This window comes from Lampetra fluviatilis, chromosome 17, assembly GCF_964198595.1.
Source record: "Lampetra fluviatilis chromosome 17, kcLamFluv1.1, whole genome shotgun sequence".
Taxonomy (NCBI): Eukaryota; Metazoa; Chordata; class Hyperoartia; order Petromyzontiformes; family Petromyzontidae; genus Lampetra; species Lampetra fluviatilis.
The window spans coordinates 7639357-7662022 of record NC_136291.1 but is presented as its reverse complement, the minus strand read 5'-3'; the positions used below and the strand labels follow the sequence as shown (position 1 = coordinate 7662022).

The 22666-nt window shown below is 46.5% G+C and overlaps 1 protein-coding gene across 1 annotated transcript in view; it reads left to right on the top strand.

Annotated features, from left to right (window-relative positions):
- LOC144936899 (pleckstrin homology domain-containing family G member 4B-like) overlaps positions 1-22666 on the top strand; it is a 105336-nt gene that overhangs the window by 36149 nt on the left and 46521 nt on the right. Inside the window, 2 exon segments of the mRNA XM_078864108.1 lie at positions 14289-14543; positions 19114-19237. Of these exon segments, the coding sequence (XP_078720234.1) occupies positions 14289-14543; positions 19114-19237 (379 nt within the window).

The following is a 22666-nucleotide window of genomic DNA, read 5'->3' as shown; positions in this document are numbered from 1 at the left end:
ATTAGCTACCACATTCTGATAAGCCCCTCCCCCCCTCTCCTCCCCCCCTTAACTGGTACTTAAGAGCTTGCATCTTGAATCCCTCCCTCACTTGATGCAGCAAATCTGGCTGTGACGGTCCCACCTGATGACGGAGACTTGTGTTGCCTCCGAAACGTCGTGATTTTATTGTTTTATTTTTATTAATTTTAATTTCATTTTTTACCTACGTGACTTTACCGAAAGAACTAAGAGTGTGAATCCTTGCAGTCACGAAAGCTTCAAATCTAGACTAGAAATGACAAGTTCGACACGGGCATGGTGGACATGGAGATGACGTGGGGCTCCATTGTGTATCACGCAGAGCTGCTGTGCGAGAACAATTGGAAACTACAAAAAAAAGTGCAAATTATTCTCAGTTGTGATTATCAGGTTCCCGATCCCCATTCCGTAACGCCGTTACCGTGAAGTTGACCGTAAGTATTTTTCTTCTTGGTTCTTTCGGTAAAGTCACGTAGAAGGGAAATAATAAAATAATAAAAATGAAACATAATTAAATAATTCTCACGACGTTTCGGCCACAACGCAAGCAGCCGTCCTCATGTGAAGAATAGGTCTGTCGGGAATACAGCGTCTGAATGAAACACCACCAGGCTTGGAGCGTATATAAGAACCAAGAAGATGAATCCCTGCAGTCACGAAAGCTTTAAATCGAAACGTAAGCATTTTGTTTTTTAAGTCGCCACGCCAAAGAAAAATTGTAGTGAATTATTAAATTAGTTATTCAATTATACTATGTTCCTGTTGATATGTGGCCACTATTAAACTCAAAACTATTTTTACCAGGTAAGGCCCACTGAGCTATATCACAAATGATAGCTCAACGAAGTGGCTTATCGCGTGGAACATGTTAGCAGCCAAATACTCTCAACGCATGTTTCTAAATGTGGAGGGGAAAACTGAAGGACGCGGACAAAAAACTCCACGCGACCACGGGGAGAACACGCAAACTCCAAATATACAGGGTCGGGATCGAACCCACAATCTTCTGTATACCAGGCGAGGTAGTTAGCATCGCGCCGGTGTGGCGTAATAGCTGGACAGTTTCGATATGGTCTCATGACATGGCAAATCGCTGATACATTCTCTAAATTGGTAAATAAATAACTAGAATGCAGGCATTTTTAATCTATGAATAATAATACAACAATTTGTAACATACACAAATTGTATGAAGGCCTTCCCACACAGTGTCGATCATGTTTTTTTGTTTGACCATACTTCACCACGATGGTCAATGCAGGTCGGTGAAGACCAGGGAGGGCAGGAGTGGTTCTGCTTTCCCACACCACTGATGCTTAGCCTTAGCCGGATATCCAACTTGGGTCACCGGCTTTAGGGTGCAGCGAACAAACCACCGTGCTACAGCTTTACCCCTGGCACGGGTGACAATCCAGATGTTGACATCTTTTCCGTGTAAACCCAGCTGAAATAAAATCCCAGGAGTCCCTTTTGTGAATCAACCATCTGGTCACTGTTTTAAGAAAAGACACAACTCAGCTTGGCGCCTCGAACGATCGTTCTGTTTCGCGCAGCTGACGATGTGATCTGCGATAATTGTTTTTTTTAACCCTTCTATCTGGCAACAAAACAATGGTGTCAGTTTTGTTGCCAGATAGAAGGGTAAAAAAACAATTATCATATTTTTTTACTGGCAAATGAGGTTCCAATGGTGTAAATGCTTACTCCGAGCTCTCATACTCTGATGGTGCATTGTCTTTGAGTTGTGCGCCTTTTGGCGTCATCTGGTCCAACCCATGTGAGACTAGGCTCTAAGGAAAGCTGTCTCAGGTGTGGACCAATCAACTTCAAGGACAGAGCATATATTATCAGAGTTATGTTTTTTGTTTACATTATGGCTGCAGGTATTGTGGTCTATGCAAACATGACTCCTTGTAAAAAAAAAGTGTCAGTTTTGTTGCCAGATAGAAGTGTAAAAAACCAATTATCATATTTTTTCACTGGCAAATGAGGTTCCAATGGTGTGGATGTGATCTGCCTCACTGAATGGGCAGACGGGGACTAAATGGGGGAGGCACGCAAGAGGTAACGGTACAGTAATTGTGTTTGCAGCTGTGCATATCCTGACAGCCCCAGAGTGCCCCCTTGAAGCTCAGAGAGTGGCACATTACCCCTCTGTCAAAGCGGAGCCAGGTTGGCAGGTGTGCTGTGAGGACATTCAAATGGCCGAGCAAGCAAATGTGGAGTCACCTGTGCTCATTGGTGTGACCGGCATCGACGTGATGAATTATAGGGACAGATGAGAGCAGGTTTGGAGTGCTTTCAGAAAAGCAAGTCACACTGTGCATTCAGAATCACATTTTTATTCGGTGTTTTATTTGAAAAAAAGCTTAAAACTGTTCAAATAAGTATGGAGACGTGCAAGCTTTGAATTACAATGGACACAGGAACACGTGGATTAGAGAACACATGCACGTTAGAGACATCGTATTGACTGTTCAGAAACGTAAGTGGGCTTGGGTAGGACACGTCCTCGAAGGGATGATGGCTGTGGTCAACACTAACAGTGACGGCCACCAGGACGGAATGAGAGAAAGAGAGAACGGCCAACAGGGAGACGGGGCGGTGAAATCGGAACGTTTCTGAGAGAGAGAACACCCAATAGGGAGACGGAGTGGGGAAATTGGAACGTTTCTCAGAGATAGAATCGGCCAACAGGGAGACGGAGCAGTGAAATTGGAACGTTTCTGAGAGAGAGAACACCCAACAGGGAGACGGAGTGGTGAAATCGGAACCTTTCTCAGAGAGAGAACGGACAACAGGGAGACGGAGCAGTGAAATTGTAACGTTTCTGAGAGAGATAACATCTAACGGGGAGACAGAGCGGTGAAATCGGAACGTTTCTCAGAGATAAAACGGCCAACAGGGAGACGGAGCAGTGAAATTGGAACGTTTCTGAGAGCGAGAACACCCAACAGGGAGATGGAGCGGTGAAATTGCCTCGTGCAGATGCCAGATGGATTGCTGCACAGCAAGACCGTGAGACAGTGGATTGATCATGGCTGATGATGATATACTATCTCTTATAGAGAGGCGTGTTTGTCTCATTGGAAAGCTGCTAGCCTCTGATATACTTTGTACTAATATCATGTTTCCCTGTAGATTGATAAACTATGCATTTGTTCACATTTAACCCAACTGGCCAATGTGGAAAAGTACACTTAGAGCCCATCTGCTATCAGTTGCTTGAATGAAATGTGCAAACTATAAATCTACCTACACCTAGTTTCCAGAGAACATAAACTCCTAGGCTGAAGTAGTAAATCTGGGTGAAATATAGACGTTGTAAACCTATTGCGGCATACAGGACGAGCAAAAGGGAAGTTGACAACCGAATAAATGCCCCCGTATTTTCCTGTCCAATTTTGCTGGCAAGATAACATTTTTGTTATCTAGTTTGCCACCAGGAGTTGCACAATAGGCTCAACTAACGATCGTGCGAGACACCGCAAACCCCCGCAGCTTCTTCTTATTCACCTTGTGCTGTGATCTTTATTGCGTTGGAATATTCTCGTGTGATTGTGACCGTGGCCAAATAGCTCTGGTGGCTTGGTGATATTCATTTGCACAGGAGTGACAGAATGCGCTTTCATTTCGGTGCCTTATTCGCAGGAGGTCCGTAATTGGAATTTAGAAACCACAGCCAGAATTAAGTGTTCATTTGACGAGAGCAGGTCCATGCCGGAACACATATATATATTTCAAACAGAGAAAAATATTACGCTCGTTGACGTTGTTGTTGTTGTTGTTTCTTCAGAAAAAATACATTTGTGGGCTCGTTTGCAATTAAGGCATTATGTAGTTTAGGCTGCTGATTGTGTCGTGTTTACAACAGCGCGTGCTGTTTTAGATGCGGATCTCTACTACTCGTGGATTTCATCCAGGTGCTCCAGTTTCCTCCCACAAACAAGTCTCAACTGGATACATAAACCACCTGTATCGCTCCTGTCACATAATCACGTACAGCTAACAATTACCATCAAATAGTAATAATCATTTTGCAGCCCTTTCAAATTCACGGCTGGACGAAGCCCTCGCCTTGCCATGTCAATCATGGGGGTTGTTTGACCATACTTCACCACGCTGGCCAGTGTCGTTTGGTGAAGTGGTTTGTCAGTACCGTTTCAGATGTCTCTCACCGTTCATGTTGTCTATGGCCGGGAATCAAACTCAGGCCACCCAGTGCATAGCACAGCGTGCTACCAAAATCAAACCATCCCGAATTCATACAAAAAAAATACAATTTAACCACTTGGGCAATGTCTCACGTTTCTAGTTGCCACAGTCTAACACCCAGACAATAACAAACAGGGGCAAGGCTAGCGCGCTGGTAGCTGCGTTGCTACGGGTCTGTGGTGCGCGGGACAGCTTGTATCACTTTCATGGTGGATTCGGCGTGCAAATAGCATCCCTTGGGGTCTTCACAGGGAAGGAGGAGGAGGGCACTTGGGGGGAGAAGGGATGGATAGGTGGAACAGCCCCTGCCTCCCCCTCGAGCGTCGGAGACGCTCTGGGGCTTGCCAGCGCCGAGACATTCCAGCAGACTCGGGGACAATGTCTCCGCAGAGATGCTCTCCTCCTGCTTGTGTTGTGCATCTGTGCAGAAGAGGGCGGTGCCTTCGTGTTGCGGAGGACAGGTTGCCCTCACAGGTGAGAGCAGCCATCTCCTGCGGTGGAAAGTGATGTCTTAATGCTTGAGGAGGGGGGGGGGTGTTTGCATTGGTTTTGAGGTGTGCATTGGTCGCGCATTCATTTTTCTCGCTTGCTTGCTTGTTCTTAGCGTTCGCAAAAGCAGGGTAGGTTTAGAAATGGAAGTTGGATGTATTTCATCGGTGCGGAAGATGTTCCTTGACCTCACAGCTGCAAGAAAGCGACTTGTGTTGGTCTGTGAGTTGGAGCGGGCAGCGTCGTTAACATATTCTGATGAAAGTAATCCATAAATTATGGCTCGACTCAAGCTGAGCAAACTTGGCAAGAACGTCCAAAGTCGGGTGTTCGTTTTTAAATCATTTAACCAGATTCCAGAGTGTCCTGCCAGATGGCCGTTCTCTGCTTGTAGGATCAGCACTGCACTATTGCCGAGCTGTCTGCAGAACTGTCATTTGAAGTAAAACAAATCTTGAACACGGTGGTTTAATATTTAAAAGGGTCTTTCATTTACCCAGGAAAGCTTCACCGAGTCTCAAGGCTATTTTGCAGGAAGGTTCTGCATTAGGGTTTGGCCAGTGACATTGATGAGTCTTTGATATGTGGTACAAAACTGGAGATCCAAGGGGGAAGCTTTGCACAGATAGATTAAAGAATCAATTGCTGTGTGCTTGCCAACTCCTGGCCACCTTACAGCCCAAATCTACAACACCTGGTATTCCCAGGAAGTCTCTTTGACCAAGCACTTGGCAAGCTCAACGTTGCTTGGCTTCTGGGATCTGACAAGACTGCTTACATTCAGGCTGATTTTGAGATAGGTTTGGTCACCGCTGAAGTAGTTTACACCACTGAAGATGGCTATTGCACTGTTTATATCTCTACATTAACTGGTGATTTGTAATATGTGGTCATCTAAACATGATTTTGTACCATAACGTAAAAAAACAACTGGTACGATGTTCGTAGAAAACCCAGGAATTGGTATGGCTAAGATGAATGTACAGAACCTGGAGTTTGTGCAGATGATGCAGGTTTATTGGCTTGGGACTATACTGCTGGTCTTAGGCAGTCAGGCTGGACACTGGGGTCATGGGATACGCGTTTTCCTCAGACACATGTGAATGGCGAAGGATGGCAAGTCCCCAGTAGGAGGAGGAGGGACGCTTGAGGTGGGTCAGTATTTGTGCTTGGGCAGTAATGTCCAAAATGCACGTGGCTGTGAGAAGGAGGTCAAGAGGCGTTTTGTTTCAGCAGGGCAGGTTTTTGTTTAATAGCCATGGGAACCACTTTGGGAGAGAAGAGAGATAAGCCTGGAGTGTAAAGAAAAGGGTATTTGAGGCGAGAGGGCTTTCTGTATTGCTGTGCGGATCGGAGGGTTGGACCTTCACTCGGCAGTTAGAAAAGAAGTTGGAATTTGAGAACAGGTGTCTGAGCCAGATGCTTGGAATTCCGTTGCGAAACAGGATAATCAATGCAGAAGTCTGGAATAGAATTGAACAGAGCAGGTAAGGCTAGTAGGATATGATTGGATAAAAAAAAAGGTGAGGACAAGTGAGACAAGGCATTGAAATAGTCTCTACGAGTCCCAGCGACCAAGGTGAAGAGACCCGATGGTGTGGTGAGACTGGCAGGGCAGACCGTGTAGGTCACTGCATGCGGGATCTCTGGCTGAGGCAAGGAAGTGTTGGCGATGAGGTGTGGGGGGGGCGGCATTAGTGTCTTTGGCGGTGATGGCATCTTGATCTTGATTACGCCGGGACATCGAGGTGTTTTCATGAGTTCTGTGTGGCTTTACATCCGGATGAGTGGGTGCGATCAAAGCCAGCGCAGGGTAGCAAAAAGACACGGTCTGGTGGCACACAAATAGAGGCTAAGAAAACATGACACGCTCTCAGTAATGATGCGGCCTCACAAAAAGCGTTTTTTGGCTATTCACTGCAATTTCAGTTGAACGAGCATAAACGTTCATCGCAGATGGGGGGTGTGACCTAGCTTATATCTAATAGCGTATGGTTAATTCTGCTAAAGCACCATTTTAATATAACTGATACATTATTTTTTATAATACACAGCCCTTTCTCAATCTATCGCTTGTTGAAGAATTCCCAGTCCTCGGTGTCGGTCACGGGAGTTGTTTGACCGTGCTTACTGGTAAAGTACAACGATAATACCGCTAAAGTACCGGCATTGTAATGCTGCTAAACGCTGCCAAGCTGTGCCTCCTCACTCCACGAGTGGAGGTCAAGGCCGGGTCCATAATGTCACTGCGTAGATGGTAAACCAAACGATGGTTCCCGCGTCATCAACTCTCGCCCCGAAGCGATCGTTCTCGGGTAAGCGTCGACTGTAGCGAGGAAACCGCCACCCGTAGCCGCGACGAGGCTCTCGAACCTCTACCGTCACGTTCGTGTTTCACTCGTTCTCTGTCCGTACGCTTGGAAAAAAGAAAGATGCTGTTAAAGTACTTTTTTTATGGCCTGCCCCTGCAGGACATCTGTGAGAAAGCGCTTAATAGCTCATCGGATTCCTCCAGGATAAAAATATATATTCTGATTATAATAATACTTGCGGAGCTTTCAAATTCGTTGGAATGCTCTCTGCACATGTCAGAGACGGCGTCTAATTAGCATCATAAACACAACTCGGCATCTTGGATGTGCGTCTGGTAAAAAAAATGACAATCGGTGAAAAAAAAAATCTGGTTATAGAATTCGGTGGGTTATGAATTTTTGTTGTTGTTTTGCTCACATCAATTGACAATTGCTTCATCTGGGTGCGCGTCCCACAGTGGTGAGGATCACGACATGCTGCCCCCGAAGCGTTACTTGCGCCTTATGTCACCCAGGTCTGAATCGGCCAATGCTGATACCTGGTGCAGAGACAGGGACACGGAGGAACTAAGAAGCAATAGTGCTCGAAAGGGCCGAGATTGAGAATGCTCAGGCAGATGTTGGGAACATCCCTGCGGGGGTAAAAGAGCAGGAGTTGATCAGTGAGAGCCTTCTCGGGGGTTACTAATATACCTGACGATGTAAGGGGAGGCGAGGCTCAGGTGGGCATGTGTTGAGAAGAGGCAGTGAAGATGCAATTGGAAGGGCGAGGTAGATGAGACCTACAGGCTCAAACATAGACCAATATACTCCTATAATAGACCCACAGAGACCAATAGACTCACATGGAGACCCACAGGCTTGCACAGAGACTCATAGAATCCCATATGGACCCATAGACTCCCATCAAAGACCCACAGACTCGCATAGAGACTCATAAACTCACATAATAGACCCGCAGACTCCCATAATATACCCACAGACTCACACCACAGAGATCCATAGACTCCCATAATAGACCCACAGACTCACACAGAGACACCATAGACTCCCATGATGAACCCAAAAAGACCCATAGACTCCCATAATAGACCCACAGACTCACACCACAGAGACCCATAGACTCCCATAATAGACCCACAGACTCACACAGAGACCCATAGACTCCCATAATAGGACCCATAGACTCACACAGAGACACCATAGACTCCCATTATAAACCCAAAGAGACCCATAGACTCCCATAATAGACCCACAGACTCACACAGAGACACCATAGACTCCCATGATGAACCCAAAAAGACCCATAGACTCCCATAATAGACCCACAGACTCACACCACAGAGACCCATAGACTCCCATAATAGACCCACAGACTCACACAGAGACCCATAGACCCATATAATAGACCCACCATATATTAAAAGGGCTATGGAGTTGCCACCGGCGCAGGGCAGAAGGAGTAGAGGGAGCCCGAGGGTGAGATGGGAGGATGTGATGGAGAGACGCGATGGCAGTGGATGTGACTCGAGGAGAAGCACAGAATAGAAGGTCGTGGAGATAGAAACTGTTGAGTGGGACTTTTGGCTGAGAGGGAGAAGAAGACTGTTTTACCCAGACCTCAAATTGTGTCAACCTCTTCTTGGTTCTTTCGGTAAAGTCACGTAGAATTGAAATAATAAAATAATAAAAATAAAACATAATACAATAATTCTCACGACGTTTCGGCCACAACGCAAGTAGCCGTCCTCAGGTGAAAAACAGGTATGTCGGAAAGACAGCGTCTGAATGAAACACCACCAGGCTTGGAGCGTATATTTAAGCTGGGTTGGAGGGGGAAGAGCGCCTTGACAAAAGAATGTGCATATCAAGAGAAATTGAGCATATTTATGGAAAATGCAGATATGTGTCAACCTCGTGATGCGCCAAGCAGCACGACCATATATATATAAACAATGCAGCTTAAATGGCTCAAGAGTTGAAAATATAAATCCCTAGGACCTTCAGTAGGAGTGCATGTCACGGAGCTAACGGTTGGCACATGATGAAGAATGTTCCTTGCCAAAGTTGGGTGCAAAGTACACGAAGATATGTTGGCCATGTTGCAGAGTTGTGAGTGTGACTTTTTCTCTGAAATAAAAATTTTACTGAAGTGTCACAACATCCCCATCACCCCTCCTCCCCCCCCCCCCCAAAAGAAAATTACCGTGGACGGACACTAAGTCAAGTTTACGGTTTATATATTGCTATTTTGTAAGTCGTGCAGCATACTTGTCACTGATACAAGGTATTTATCGTAGTTACGGTGTATAATTCATATCGTGTAGGCATATAATAAAATAAAACCAGCAGGCTATTTGATTTCATCGCTCGCCACATAAAGACCATCCGGTCATATTGTGTTTTACGTACAGGAGGAACAAGCATCATAAACAGCAGGCCGATGACGCCAACAATAAAGTTAATGGCGCATCTTTTGCAAATCGTTTTCGAGTTTATGGGAAACGAACGCCGCTTTGCCCACGGAGGAGATGCGTAGCCGCGGCGGTGCGTACACCGCGTCGGTCGTGAGAGTTCACGTCTGGAGGGATTGTGGCTCGTGGCTGCCGGAGTGCACGCTGTGATGCCAGCGTTTGCTCCCGTTGTGCCTGATTGGTCACGCTGTGTGGAATGCATGACAGGATTACTGTTCCGTCGGCTGTATAGACGTGAAGATTTATATTTTTTTTAGTCGTGGGGTTTTTTCTTCTGCCTTTTTTGCCTAAATTGTATGCACTCCAGTGGCCCTATATCACCATCCAAGCCTGAGATGAAGACATGTGTAATAACGGACACTGCAGTGGGCAGTGCAACACCCAGGCCCGGAAGTTAACTTCATTGAACCATCTTCTTGGTTCTTTCGGTAAAGTCACGTAGAATGGAAATAATAAAATAATAAAACAGACAGACCTGTTCTTCACCTGAGGACGGCTGCTTGCGTTGTGGCCGAAATGTCGTGAGAATTATTTAATTATGTTTTATTTTTATTATTTCATTATTTCCATTCTACGTGACTTTACCGAAAGAACCAAGAAGATGAACCACTTCTGAATTGCTCCGGTAGTCTGTATCGACACGAGCGGGTTACACCTTCTAATTCCCTCCAAACATTATTTGTCACGTGTCCATCAATGTCAGTGCTGGAATTCATCCAACTTCAGTAAACCAAGCAATCTTGATTTGAAGCTTTCGTGACTGCAGGAATTCATACGCTTTGGTTCTTTCGGTAAAGTCACGTAGATAGAAAAAATAACTAATAAATCACGACGTTTCGATAGCAACACAAGCCATCGTCCTCAGGTTAAAAAAATTAAATACAGCAGGCGGACTGCTGAGGAGGAGTTGTGTGGAAATCCTCCCCGTAGAGGTGTTTCAATCTTGATTTGATATGCGTTTGTGGTGGGTACAACCTCAGGGTAAGTGGGCGCGACTAGGGATGGAATTTGCAAGTAAATGTAATCGCAGAGAGGGTAGGGGTGAGTGTCGGTCGAGGAGGGGGGGCTGTCTCAATGGGCAAGAGGGTGGGGGGGGGGAATTTACAGAGGGAACAAGGTGATAGAGAGAAAAGAAAAAATATATCAAACTTAGAAATGTAATGCAACTCAAACCAACGAAGTTGAATACGATGCATTTTTTCGGAGCGGCCATTGGTGACTGGGCCGAGACCATCAGCTCACTCAAACTGTGGGAGTCTCATCTTCTTGGTTCTTTCAGTAAAGTCACGTAGAATGGAAATAATAAAATAAGAAAAATTTAACATAATAAAATAATTCTCACGACGTTTCGGCCACAACGCAAGTGGCCGTCCTCAGGTGGAGAACAGGTCTGTCGAGGAGACAGAGTCTGAGGCCTCGTTGAATAATTCCAACCCAGGATTGCAGTGGTGTCGGCACACGCAGTGCGACACTTTGGATCGTAATCATTGTCATCATCACCATCAGCCGTGTTCTATGCACTGCTGGAGGAATGCCTCACTCTGTCCCCACTCCCCATGGTCCCACCATGCCACAATCCATCTCGTTATTTTTTTTATAATTACTATTGTTAAAAGTTGTTTTTACAGCAGCTTAGATGCTGCTTAAGGCAGTGATGTTCAACTGTACCATAGCTCTGATATCGTATTCTATTCTTGTGCATGATGGCAACATGTTCAGAGCTAAATGACAATGTTGATGTCTGCCAGCCACGACAAGGGGAGAGAGTTCATGTCATTTTCTGCTGCTGCTGCTCCTCCTCCGTTGATGGGGCGCAGATGACAGTGGCCCATGGTTTGAGTTGCATGGCCACATTCACGCTGTGGCTTGTGTCTTTAATTTTCCATTCATGAAGGAGATGTGCGCATCGGCCTCTTGATGTTCTGATGCGGTTGGTGGTTGCATCGGTGTCTTTGAGGAGGAATTCTAGATTTGAAGTTTTCGTGACTGCAAGGGTCCATACTCTTTGGTTTTTTCGGTAAAGTCACGTAGGTAAAAATAAATAAATAAAATAACAATTAAATCACAGTAAATTACTGATACAGTAAATTACTGATACAGTAATTTTGCTGTGACGGTGCCACCTGAAGACGGAAGCTTGTGTCGCCTCCGAAACGTCGTGATTTAATTGCATTTTATTTATTTATTTTTACCTACGTGAATTGACAGAAAAGACCAAAGAGTTTGAGGAGCAATGTTAAAGCCAGGAGGTGCGACGTTTGGGTCTTGGATTATGTGTTTATTGTGAACATCCACGGTGTTCCACTCTGATCGCCGGCGTTCTTTACGATCCGGGGCGAGGTTCTAGGATGGGGACAGCGCACAATCTCAGTAGGGGGGGTCGGGACCTTTTTAAGTCATCGATTATTCTACCAATTATTAGTTCTATTATTCGACGACAGTAATACAATGACACAAAAGTAGTTGGGGGTGGGGGGGTGGAAATTGTCGTCTCTTTTCCCAGATGTACTGCTGGATGGAAAGTGCAGGGTGGACACCACACTGGGTGTGGCTTGTAGGGGGGTCTTCCGCCTTCCTATGGGAGGCAGGATGTCTTGGCGGCCATCAATTTAAAGGGGCCTGAGTAATCGACAACAACAACAAGAAGAACAACACAGTGTTTGATTATATATATATATATTTTTTTTAAAAATATATAAATCAAACATGATGACCGCAGCAGAGATGGGAGTGTGAGATCGGCTTATTTGCGTGAGTGGATTGGATTGTGGCATTAAGGGACTGTTGGATGGGGATGGTGTTGAAAAGCCTTCATCCAGCAGTGGATCATTATCTATTTTGATAATACATTAGCTGCAATTACAATACATTATTGGACCTTCATGGTAGGCTTCAATCACTTGCATCAAACAGAAACAAAAAATTTCTTTTTTTTACATTAACAGTTTTTAATTCAACCACTTATCACCGAATTAAAGTGATTTCAAATCCCGAGGGGATAACTTGCTGCTGGTGCGGGGACTTAATCCGCATCACGTGCACTGTCAGTCGTCGCCCTGTCCTCCACGCTTTGCCTCGATTGTTTGTTTGGTCACGCAACGCTCGCCCATCATTGCCATGTTTTTGAATTGGTTAGTCGAGAGGTCATCTACCCATTCATCACCATAGTGCTCGTCTGATCCACGACGACAGTGTGGCGAGTCTTCCTCGTTGGGCACAATTGTGTCCACTAAGTGCCACGCCATAAACGGTTCCTCCATAATTATCGGGCAGGTATTCCACTCTTAAGCCTGAACACCTGGTGATATTGGCCAGACAATGTAAGCCTGCTTGGCAAAAGGAAATGCTCGCGTTATTTTGCCGACTGGAAACAATTCTCTTCCCATATTTTTTAATGTGTGTTATTTCTTTCTTGTTTTATTAGTCTTTCGTCCACTTTGTCTCGTATTGTTTTATCACGTCATGATGTGATTGTTTTAAAATCACCCACGCCCTTAGCATAATACATGTTTCAACAATTTTGACGTAATAACTAAATATTTGGAATACTAATACAGTTCCATACACACATTCCTTTATGCCTTTATCTTCGACAGTTTGATCTGAATAAGCAACCAGTGACATATGAATTGTAAATAACAGTGATACCTTTCAGACATTTGTCAATCCGCTACAGGGTTAGAGCCTCCCCACACTGCATCAGTCAGTAATCGTGGTTGTTTAACCATACTTCATCCATGCTGTTCAGCATTCTGCTTTGCTGGCAAGGGGGGGGGGGCATCCAGGACGGGTTCAAATATCATCTTGTCGGTTTACAGTGCAATGCACTAACCACCGCGCCATCCCTAAACCAAGATAATGTATGGAGTGTGCAATAAAACATTGTAAGAGGATACCGTTGGCATATGGCAAGCGATGCGTTGCTTTTCAGACACTCGGCTCAGGAGCTGTTTGGGATTGCTCGGTACGTAGGCGTCCAGCGATCACTAAACATTCCTAAAAGCGCGACTCAAATTCGCAACCTCCTACTTACAAAGCAAAGTACTTGTCCACTGAGCCTTCGTTATCTGTGGAATGCCATCGACAGAAAGAAAAGTCGTTCTTCACACAAGACCTGCTTGTTTGTGATCTTGAGTATCCATGACGGTAAAACAATTCGACGTTGAATTTGAGTGAAGCATTGGGGTTGCAGGCTGAAATGTCACCGTTTTCACTGTTGGCAGTAGTTGAAGGTAATGCAAAGCAGGGGCCTGACACTACTTGTGCTGTATATACACACACACACACCATTATTTTAAAGTGTTTCCAATATTAAACAGCAGTACATATAAGGCGCCTTTTGTGAGCTGCTTGCCTGTAGAATTCTGCTTTGTTACAAGAGAGTCGCGTGGACATAGAGGGCAGGCCGGGAGGTGGCCTTAATTTAGAGGAAGCACAATTTCATTCGAGAATGGCAAACACATAAAAGCGTACACTTGGCACGGGGATGCAGGCAGGCTTTCTTGACGAGAAGCCCCTGTGCTGGAAACGCTCTTCCCTTCACTCATTGGCCACTCAAAGAGTTCACAAGACAACCGCAACCAATATTGTTTCAGTAGGAACGAGTCTGTCGGCAGTGCATGACATCGCAGGCACACGCAAACCACTCCCCGAGCACCCTATTTGGTCGGGGCGACTTTCTCCGCTTGCGCAAATTACTCGTCCGTGCGCTAAAACCTCCCCCCCCGCCACCCCCCTCCACCAAAACCCCTCTGCCGTGCCTCCAACGACCCCACAGAGCCGCGCGGCGCGATCGGGGCGGCCAGCGACGCGGAGGAGAAACGCGCCGACCGTCGCCAGGACCCGTGCGACTCCGCGAGCGATCGGCCCAAGGGGGACGAGGATGCGGCGCAGGGAATGGCAGGGGACAAAGGCGGCGCGCGCTCGTCCGGCTCTCCGGAGCGAGAGGCGGCAAGCCCCTCGCCGGGCTGCCCCACCGAGTGGCAGCAAGTGAGCCTGGATCTGCTGCAGTCGGGCGTGGCGTACCTCACCGGTAAACCGCGGCGCCGATTTCAAGATGGAACGCGATTTTTGTCCACGGGTTAGTAAGTGTTATTTTGTAATTGCTTTTGACTCGAAAGTATAGAAAATGGCTGTTGTTTCTCACAAACTTTTGCTTTTGTGACCGGGACTTTACGTGAAGGAATGACACATGCACATGTTTTTTCATTGAAAATAGGTACATTTCAAAATATCACTGGCCTGGTCACAAAAGCAAAGTTTGTGGGGAATAATAGCCGTTTTCTGTACTTTTGAGGCATAAGCAATTAGGAAATAACACTTAGTGCCCAGGAACAAAAAAACAATAAATTTGTTATACAATGTTGTTAATGGAGTGGATTATTAACTTTGCTTTTGTGTCCTGGTCACAAAAGCAAAGTTTGTGGGGAATAATAGCGATGTGCTGTACTTTTGAGGCATAAGCAATTGGAAAATAACACTTACTAACCCAGGAACAAAAAACAAAAACAAAATTTTGTTACACAATTAATTTTCGATTGTTCTTGTGGCGGCGACGGTGGCGGCGTGGCACGTAGATGCCCCGTCGCCGCGTTCGACAGACCCTACGGTTGCTGTCGTGGCGCCCTGCTCGGCTGATGAAAAGCGAACGTTGCGTACGGATTCGCCCGCCGCTCGTGATTCAGATTGCCGGGGCGAGGTGATTTTTCGGCTGGCACGTTTTTTGATGGGTGGCGAATTTAAATAAAGTTGCGTGTCCATCAAAAGTTATTTAGCAATAATGTATTTTGTATTCTTGGTTCTTTCGGTAAAGTCACGTAGAAGGGAAATAATAAAAATAAAACATAATAAAATAAAAATTATCACGACGTTTCAGCCACAACACAAGCAGCCATCCTCAGGTGAAGAAACAGAGCTGTCGGAAAGACGGCATTCATTATTTCCCTTCTACGTGAAAGAACCAAGAAGATGAATCCCTGCAGTCACGAAAGCTTTAAATCGAAATGTATTTTGTATATACTTCCTACAATTTGTCGTATTGGTCTTATGCTAAGTTGATTTTAAAGTCATATGAATGTGTTATGCTAATATGAAATGTGATGACGATGTCATTGATCATCAAAGAGTGGAGAGTGGTGGGTGCAGTGGTTAAGAATACTGAGCTATGAACTGAGCAACCTGAGCTTAATTGTCGGTGACAGCTAACATGAGTGGCAAGACATACTTGCGCCACCCTCTTCAACAACACACACTGACCAGCGTGGTGAAGTATGGTCAAATAATGCCTATGACGAACAAGGCATGGGGAGGCCACATTTATTGCTCTCATAACAGATGTTTATTTAACATTTGTATGACGATTATGGTTAAGAATGCTTTAACAGCCTTACTGACACTCTATTTATCTTCGTTGTGTTTATGTAACCTTTTAAAATGTTTGTTTTTCGTACCATGCTGCCTTTCGCTGGAGTGGCTTTCATAGTAGGTGCAGTCTTTTTCCGAACATGTTCAAATGTAAAGAGTGTGAACACAAATATCTCAAGACAAAATACATATCCCCATTCGTACGACTCTTTTGTTAATGTAACATAGCCTGCATACAGAATACGGAGGACAGTGTTCCATAACACCATGCAGTGTACACTTATCGTATTGCCAAGCGCATTACATCACCATCATTTCATCGCTGCGTCCCATCTTAAAAGTGCACCATTTGTAAAACCGGATGTAATGGCTTTTAACAGAAATGCGATGCACGTTATTACATCTCATTTTTCTGCCGTTATTGACTTCCATCGTAATTGACCTCCATCGCCGTCGCGATCTGCAGCAACACATTAATGGAATGCAGCTCATGGCTTTAGTGCATTGTGGGTTAGATTGTCCCAAAGGGGCGTGTTGAGGACTCGGTCTACCACGCTGACTGTTTCATCTCATCCACCACACTGTTCACTCGCCACACTGCAGGTCACAACAACTCACTCACCCACTCACTCACCACACTGCAGGTCACAACTCACTCACTCACTCATCCACACACCACACTGCAGACCACAATAACTCATCCACTCACTCACTCACCCACTCACTCACCATACTGCAGGTCACAACAACTCACTCACCCACCCACTCACCATACTGCAGGTCACAACAACACCCTCACTCACCCACCCACTCACCACACTGCAGGTCACAACAACTCCCTCACCCACTCACTCACTCACTCTCCACACAGAAGGTCACAACTCACTCACTCACCCACTCACCACACTGCAGGTCACAACAACACCCACCCACCCACTCACCACACTGCAGGTCACAACAACACCCACCCACTCACCACACTGCAGGCCACAACAACACCCACCCACCCACTCACCACACTGCAGGTCACAACAACACCCACCCACCCACTCACCACACTGCAGGTCACAACAACACCCACCCACCCACTCACCACACTGCAGGTCACCACAACACCCACCCACCCACTCACCACACTGCAGGTCACAACAACACCCACCCACCCACTCACCACACTGCAGGTCACAACAACACCGACCCACCCACCCACTCACCACACTGCAGGTCACAACAACACCCACCCACCCACTCACCACACTGCAGGTCACAACACTTTTCTTTCTGCTCCTTCCCTTTCACTGCTGCATTTTGGAATTGCTTCACATCGCCTCTTTTCAGTCCTCAATTTAAAGAAATGTTTTAAAATTATTATCCATGGCAACTTTAAAAGTGCTGTTTGTCGCTGGCCACTTGACAGTTTGGGATTTTGGAGCCTGGGTTCAGCACCGTGATAACAAACAATATTTATCTCAGCCGCGGGAGGAAATCACCAACAAAATCCATGACGAAAAATCAGACAGTCACGTCCCAATGTCCTTATTAGGCCACGGAGTCACACAATGGCTAACTCTTGCGTTGAAACCCACTGGACTCCGCCTTAATATTACACCTTTTTTTTCTACAATTTAAAGCCCAGAATGACTATGGGAATGGATTTTCAGTGGGAAGATTCGAGGCACCAAAAGACGGGGAACACAGCGAATTGAGCGCATTCACAATTTGAGCATTTGGATACAACAGTATATCGCGCAAAGTTTCTTGAGTAATATCATGGACAGCACTAAGTGAAAAGCTATGGTCGCTGACATCATTGAGAAAATCGACGGCACAGAGAGAGATAGTGAGGCCATTGAGCAAAACTTGGGATTCAAGTTATGAACTCGGACAGCGGTGGTCTTGCCTGAAGACACAACATGTTGCTGTGGGAATTACTGATTGGTGCAAAGGAATGCCTTCAATATCTATAGCCATTAAAGGTTATTTTAAGAAAGCAATGGTGCCTAGGGTTTATATTGGCTTGGAATCTCAACTGTAAACGTTTTGGAAAGAAAAGGCCAGTGTAATCATACGTGAGCCACTTTATAGAGGTTCAGTGGTTTCCATAAAGTCATTCTTTGGATTATTGTCAAAATGGCAGTGTCTGCCATAAAATGGGCTTTACAGATGCACTGTAGCATTCTCAAAAGTGTGCTATTTGTAGTGTGTAATAGCACTACTCCGTCAATCGAAAATAATTGTAACTAAGTGATAAGAAAAATATATTATTCTTCAATGGCTAGTATGCAGTTGCATTTACTAAATAAACCCAGATTGCAATTGTTAACACTGACAATTGCATAATTAGTGGTGTTTCCATGTCTCTCATATGGGACATTCCGTGCCTTTCCCACCTGGTTCTTTATTAAGCAACAAATCGGTGTGTTGGAACTGCGGTTCCCATTCGGGGACCTGAAACTCCAAAGCGAGGCCACTTTAACCATTGGCAGGTGCACTCACCAGGGCTAACAGATCGTGCAATTTTAAACACGCGATTCATAAAAAATGACCTGTCGTACATTCGTGTTATATTTTTCGGGCTCTGCTTTTTACAAATGGGGCCAAAAATGTTTATATTGGCAAGTGGAAGAATATCTCGGGATCGCAGAAGAGTGGAGAACTGGCTTGAGTCGTGGGAAGACTTATAGCTTTCCCAGAAACCTAAAAAATAAGACGATCCTGGTAAAACCAGGGCAGGTGGCAATCCTAGTCCCAGAGGCTTGGGCGATTTATATACATGTTTACAATCTACTTACATATTAACCCTTTCCCGTTCCGAGATGTTTGTAAGTTGCTGTGTCGGTCCCGTGCACAGCTAAAATCTCGGTTCGCGCAAGCGGTTATCGCTAATTTTACTTATAGAGGCATAGCGCCGTTGTTCTTAAAGGCATCGTACTCAACACAGAGAACTGTAACGACACAACCTCACACTATGACAGCTTGCGCCAAATTGTCCCGCACGCCCCTCCCGCATGGCCTTGTGGGAGCCTCGGTACCGATAAAGTTATCCTACTTTAAGTTTCTCCTCCGACTCCGATTCGGAAAAAAAAAAACTGGCGGCGTGCGCGTGCGTCGACCAAACAGCACCCGAGTTCGTCGTCGTTGGAATGAGAAACGGCGAGCCTAGCGGCCGTGGCGCTCGGTGGCGGACGTCGAGTGGCCTCCGCGGTGAGCGAGGGACCGTGTTGTTGCCGACCCCGCAGGGAGCCGGGATCGAGGGGGGCGGGCGGTCGTCGTCGTGTGCGCTCGCAACACGGCCTGGCTCGACCCCGACTGTTGCAGCACGCAGCTGTGCCGCTTGCTGCTCTACCTCCGCTCCATTTCCAGGTACGTGCGCTCCGCGACGATCTCGGGGTGGTTTCTTGGTCGCGGCGGGCGGACACTGCGGGGGGCAGCCCTCCGATGTGGCTTCTTCGGGTTGTGCTGCGCTTTGCTCGGCGTGATTCTTGATCGTTCCCTCCACGTGCCAGGAGCTCGAGTGCGTTCCGGAAGAAGCTCCCCCCCGGCACGCAGCGAAATATGTCGGACACTGTGATGAACAACGCGCGATACAACCTGAGAACACACCGGGAGAGCTAATACAGCAAAGATAAAGATCCCCCGTGTAGCCTGTAACAGACTGTTTGGGCAAGTGCTGTTAGCGGGCACTCGAGGGGGTGGGTGGCCAACACCACACCTGGCCGCATTTGTCTCCCTAGTGGTGATGTTTACACACCGCGCCAGGTACTCATTTGAGGCTGAGTAGACCTAAGGGAGGTCCATGACCGGTTTAGATAATCATCAGTGGTGTTGGATCGTGAGCGGAAATCAAACTCGGGTCGCCGGGTTCGTAGCGCAGCAGCGCGCTGACCACTCCACTCACCGCTCCCCCAAGAGCTATAGACCACAGTGGTGAAATCGATGCGGCTGTGACACCGCAAGTGCCTGCGTAGCTTGGGGCGTTGTCTATGGAGCAGGGGGAAGCGTTGGACGATGACATCGTTACTGGCAGCGCACAGCTGTAATGTACCACCGTGAAGCAAGGTTGGCGGATCACCGAGAGATTATTGTGTACGTGCGGCACCCCACTGCCAGGGCTTAGGATGTGGTCCGTAGAAAATGCGAGATTTTTTGGCTCGTCTGGCCAGAGGATTTGTTCAGTATTATTATTATTATTTTTACTCTGGCAGCTGCGATAGAGCAAGTAAGCCGATTGACCTATCCGTGCAGACATTTTAATGTTATCCCATCGCGACACATAAAAAATTAACGAATTGTAGATTGTCGAGTATTTAAATATTGCGCACAGTTCTAACTAGCCGTGATCATCTTGCTTTGCGGCCGTGCCGCCTGATATTGTTGAGATCTTCGTTGAGTGCGTGCCGTCTTATTCGTATGGCCCAGAGCGGTATGACGCTGCTCACGTGATGAGTGGCGTGCTGAGCAGCACAATGTCAGTCTCAATCCAAAGAGGAGGATGAGGAGGGTTTTTTTTTGTTGTTCACGTGTCAAAAGAATTATTTCCATCATGCGTGGAAAAGTTTTTTTGGCCTGGCCGGTGGGCGGCTGGCAGGGAGGAAAGGGGATGGAGGCGGGGTGGGTGGGGGTGTTTTCGTGGGGGCCTTTTGCGAGGGGAATGCTTCGTGTTTGTTCAGGTGGATGGACAGCTGGGGTGGGGGTGATGTGGGGGGGGCGTGGTGCTAATCATATTGGTGGCCTGTCAGATTTCACACCCGGCCTCCAAGGCAGGGAAGGAGAGAGAGAGAGGACAGCCACACACAAGCGTGTGGATACACACTCGGGGGTGGTGGGGAGGATCAGGGACCGCAAGTCGGGGCCGTTGTGATTTGCCGGGAGACTGATTCTGAATAAACGCAGCAGCATGATTGGGATTCACTCCAGCCAATCACTCGCTCAATAGCGGTCATTCACATCTGAGTCTCTCTTCCATTGCCACTACCGAGAATACTGTTCCCACAAACAACGTCACACGTTCATTCCTCCCCTCGTGTTAAGGACACGGTCTGTCGGACACCGACTGTGTTCAACCACCACTCCCCAGGTCAAAACGCTTTTGTTTTACCCCCACGTTCTATTAGCCTTCCTCAATTAAAAGTAAAACATATTTACTCATCTGTTACACCTTAAATCAGCGGTCCCCAACCTTTTTGGCACCAGGGACCAGTTTCGTGGAAGACAATTTTTTCACGGACCGGGGGGGGGGGGGGTCATCATTGGGTCTTTCCCCCTTTTCAAAGAAGCTCTCCAGCGACGTTTGTTTTTGACTCACTGTGGCTACTAGGGGTTAGAGCGTGTGGGCTTACCACAACTGTGACTGAGACAAGTGCGCAGTGCGGGAAAGAGGCGCGGACGGAAGTGGTCAAGAATAAAATAATGGGGGCGGGCCACGCGCGGAGTCACCGCTCACCTCCTGCTGCTGTGTGACCCGGTTCCTAACAGGCCACGGACCGGTAGCGGTCCGTGGCCTGGGGGTTGGGGACCCCTGCCTTAAATCGGTGTTTTTCATCGAGTGGCCCGCGGGACACTGGTGGCCCCTGGTGGCCTTCAGTGCGACCCCTGACGTGCAGCCCCCGACAATACACAACGCGTGAATACACCCCCCATCATCATCGTGTTGTCAAACCCCAAATGTTTTCAAACGTGTGGTGGCCCTCACGCTGATATTCTATCGGATAAAGTGCCCCCCCCCCCCCGATTATTATTGAAGAACACTGCCTTAAATGGTGCTGTTTGTTGCTGGCCACTGAGATTTTCGGACATTGAGGCTTTGTGTGCTCAGCAACCGTAATTGAAACGCACCTCCGATGAGGACGGTTGGCTACGTACGGTGCAAAAGAAGTTCAACATACATCCATAATGAACAAGGAACAAGCATTCTGGTAATTGCATTGGTGCCCAGTGTCCTTCAGTGGGCATCTGGAAGGATGCTCTATGACCCTTGCTTGAATGTTCATGCAATTCATAACTCTTAGATGCAACGTGTTAGGTTGACTTGTGAATCTTTGTATCCCTTGTTTGCAGTTTTCTCCAAAAAATGTGCCGATATCTCCATCAGCAATAACGGGGAAAATTGGCCTAGGCAATTTAAATTCTCTATGTATGGACAAATGTAGACTGCGCCGACACATTTCGGTTGAGTGTGTCCATGCATTGGTACCAACCTGGCAAGTTCAAATAATCATTGGCTTCATTAGGGAGAAAATTAATAACAAAATAAATGAGCAGATCTTCCGTCCCCTTCACGTGTCCTTCTCTGCCATGTAAAAAAATATACAAGTGTCTTAAACATCCCATCAACCGCACGGCCTTCTGGGAATGCAAAATATAAGCAGCATTGAATAAAGACAAGCAAACTCTGGACCCGTTTCTTTACGATGTGGATCCTAGTTCCGTGCAAAATTATATAATACAAAAACATGTAAATTAGCAACAGAATCTCCAGAAAGTGACATCACACACATCAGAATGTTGGTAAATGCTATATAGAGAAGAATGTGTGCTTTTAAGCTTTAGTTATGACAACCAGAGCAGATATTTAAGTATTGTACATAGCAGTGCTTCTTCCTGGGTTACATTTGTACTATATTTTAACTTTGGACAACGTATTATTTTCCAAAGGCACAGTTACATATTGTGAATGCAAAATATCAACGTGGTTTTGAATGGCTTATTGCTAGGGTCGTACGTAGACTTTGGCTGCAAATAAACCCAACATGGCTTTAGTTTGAGACCCTGACATTCAAAACGAGACATCGA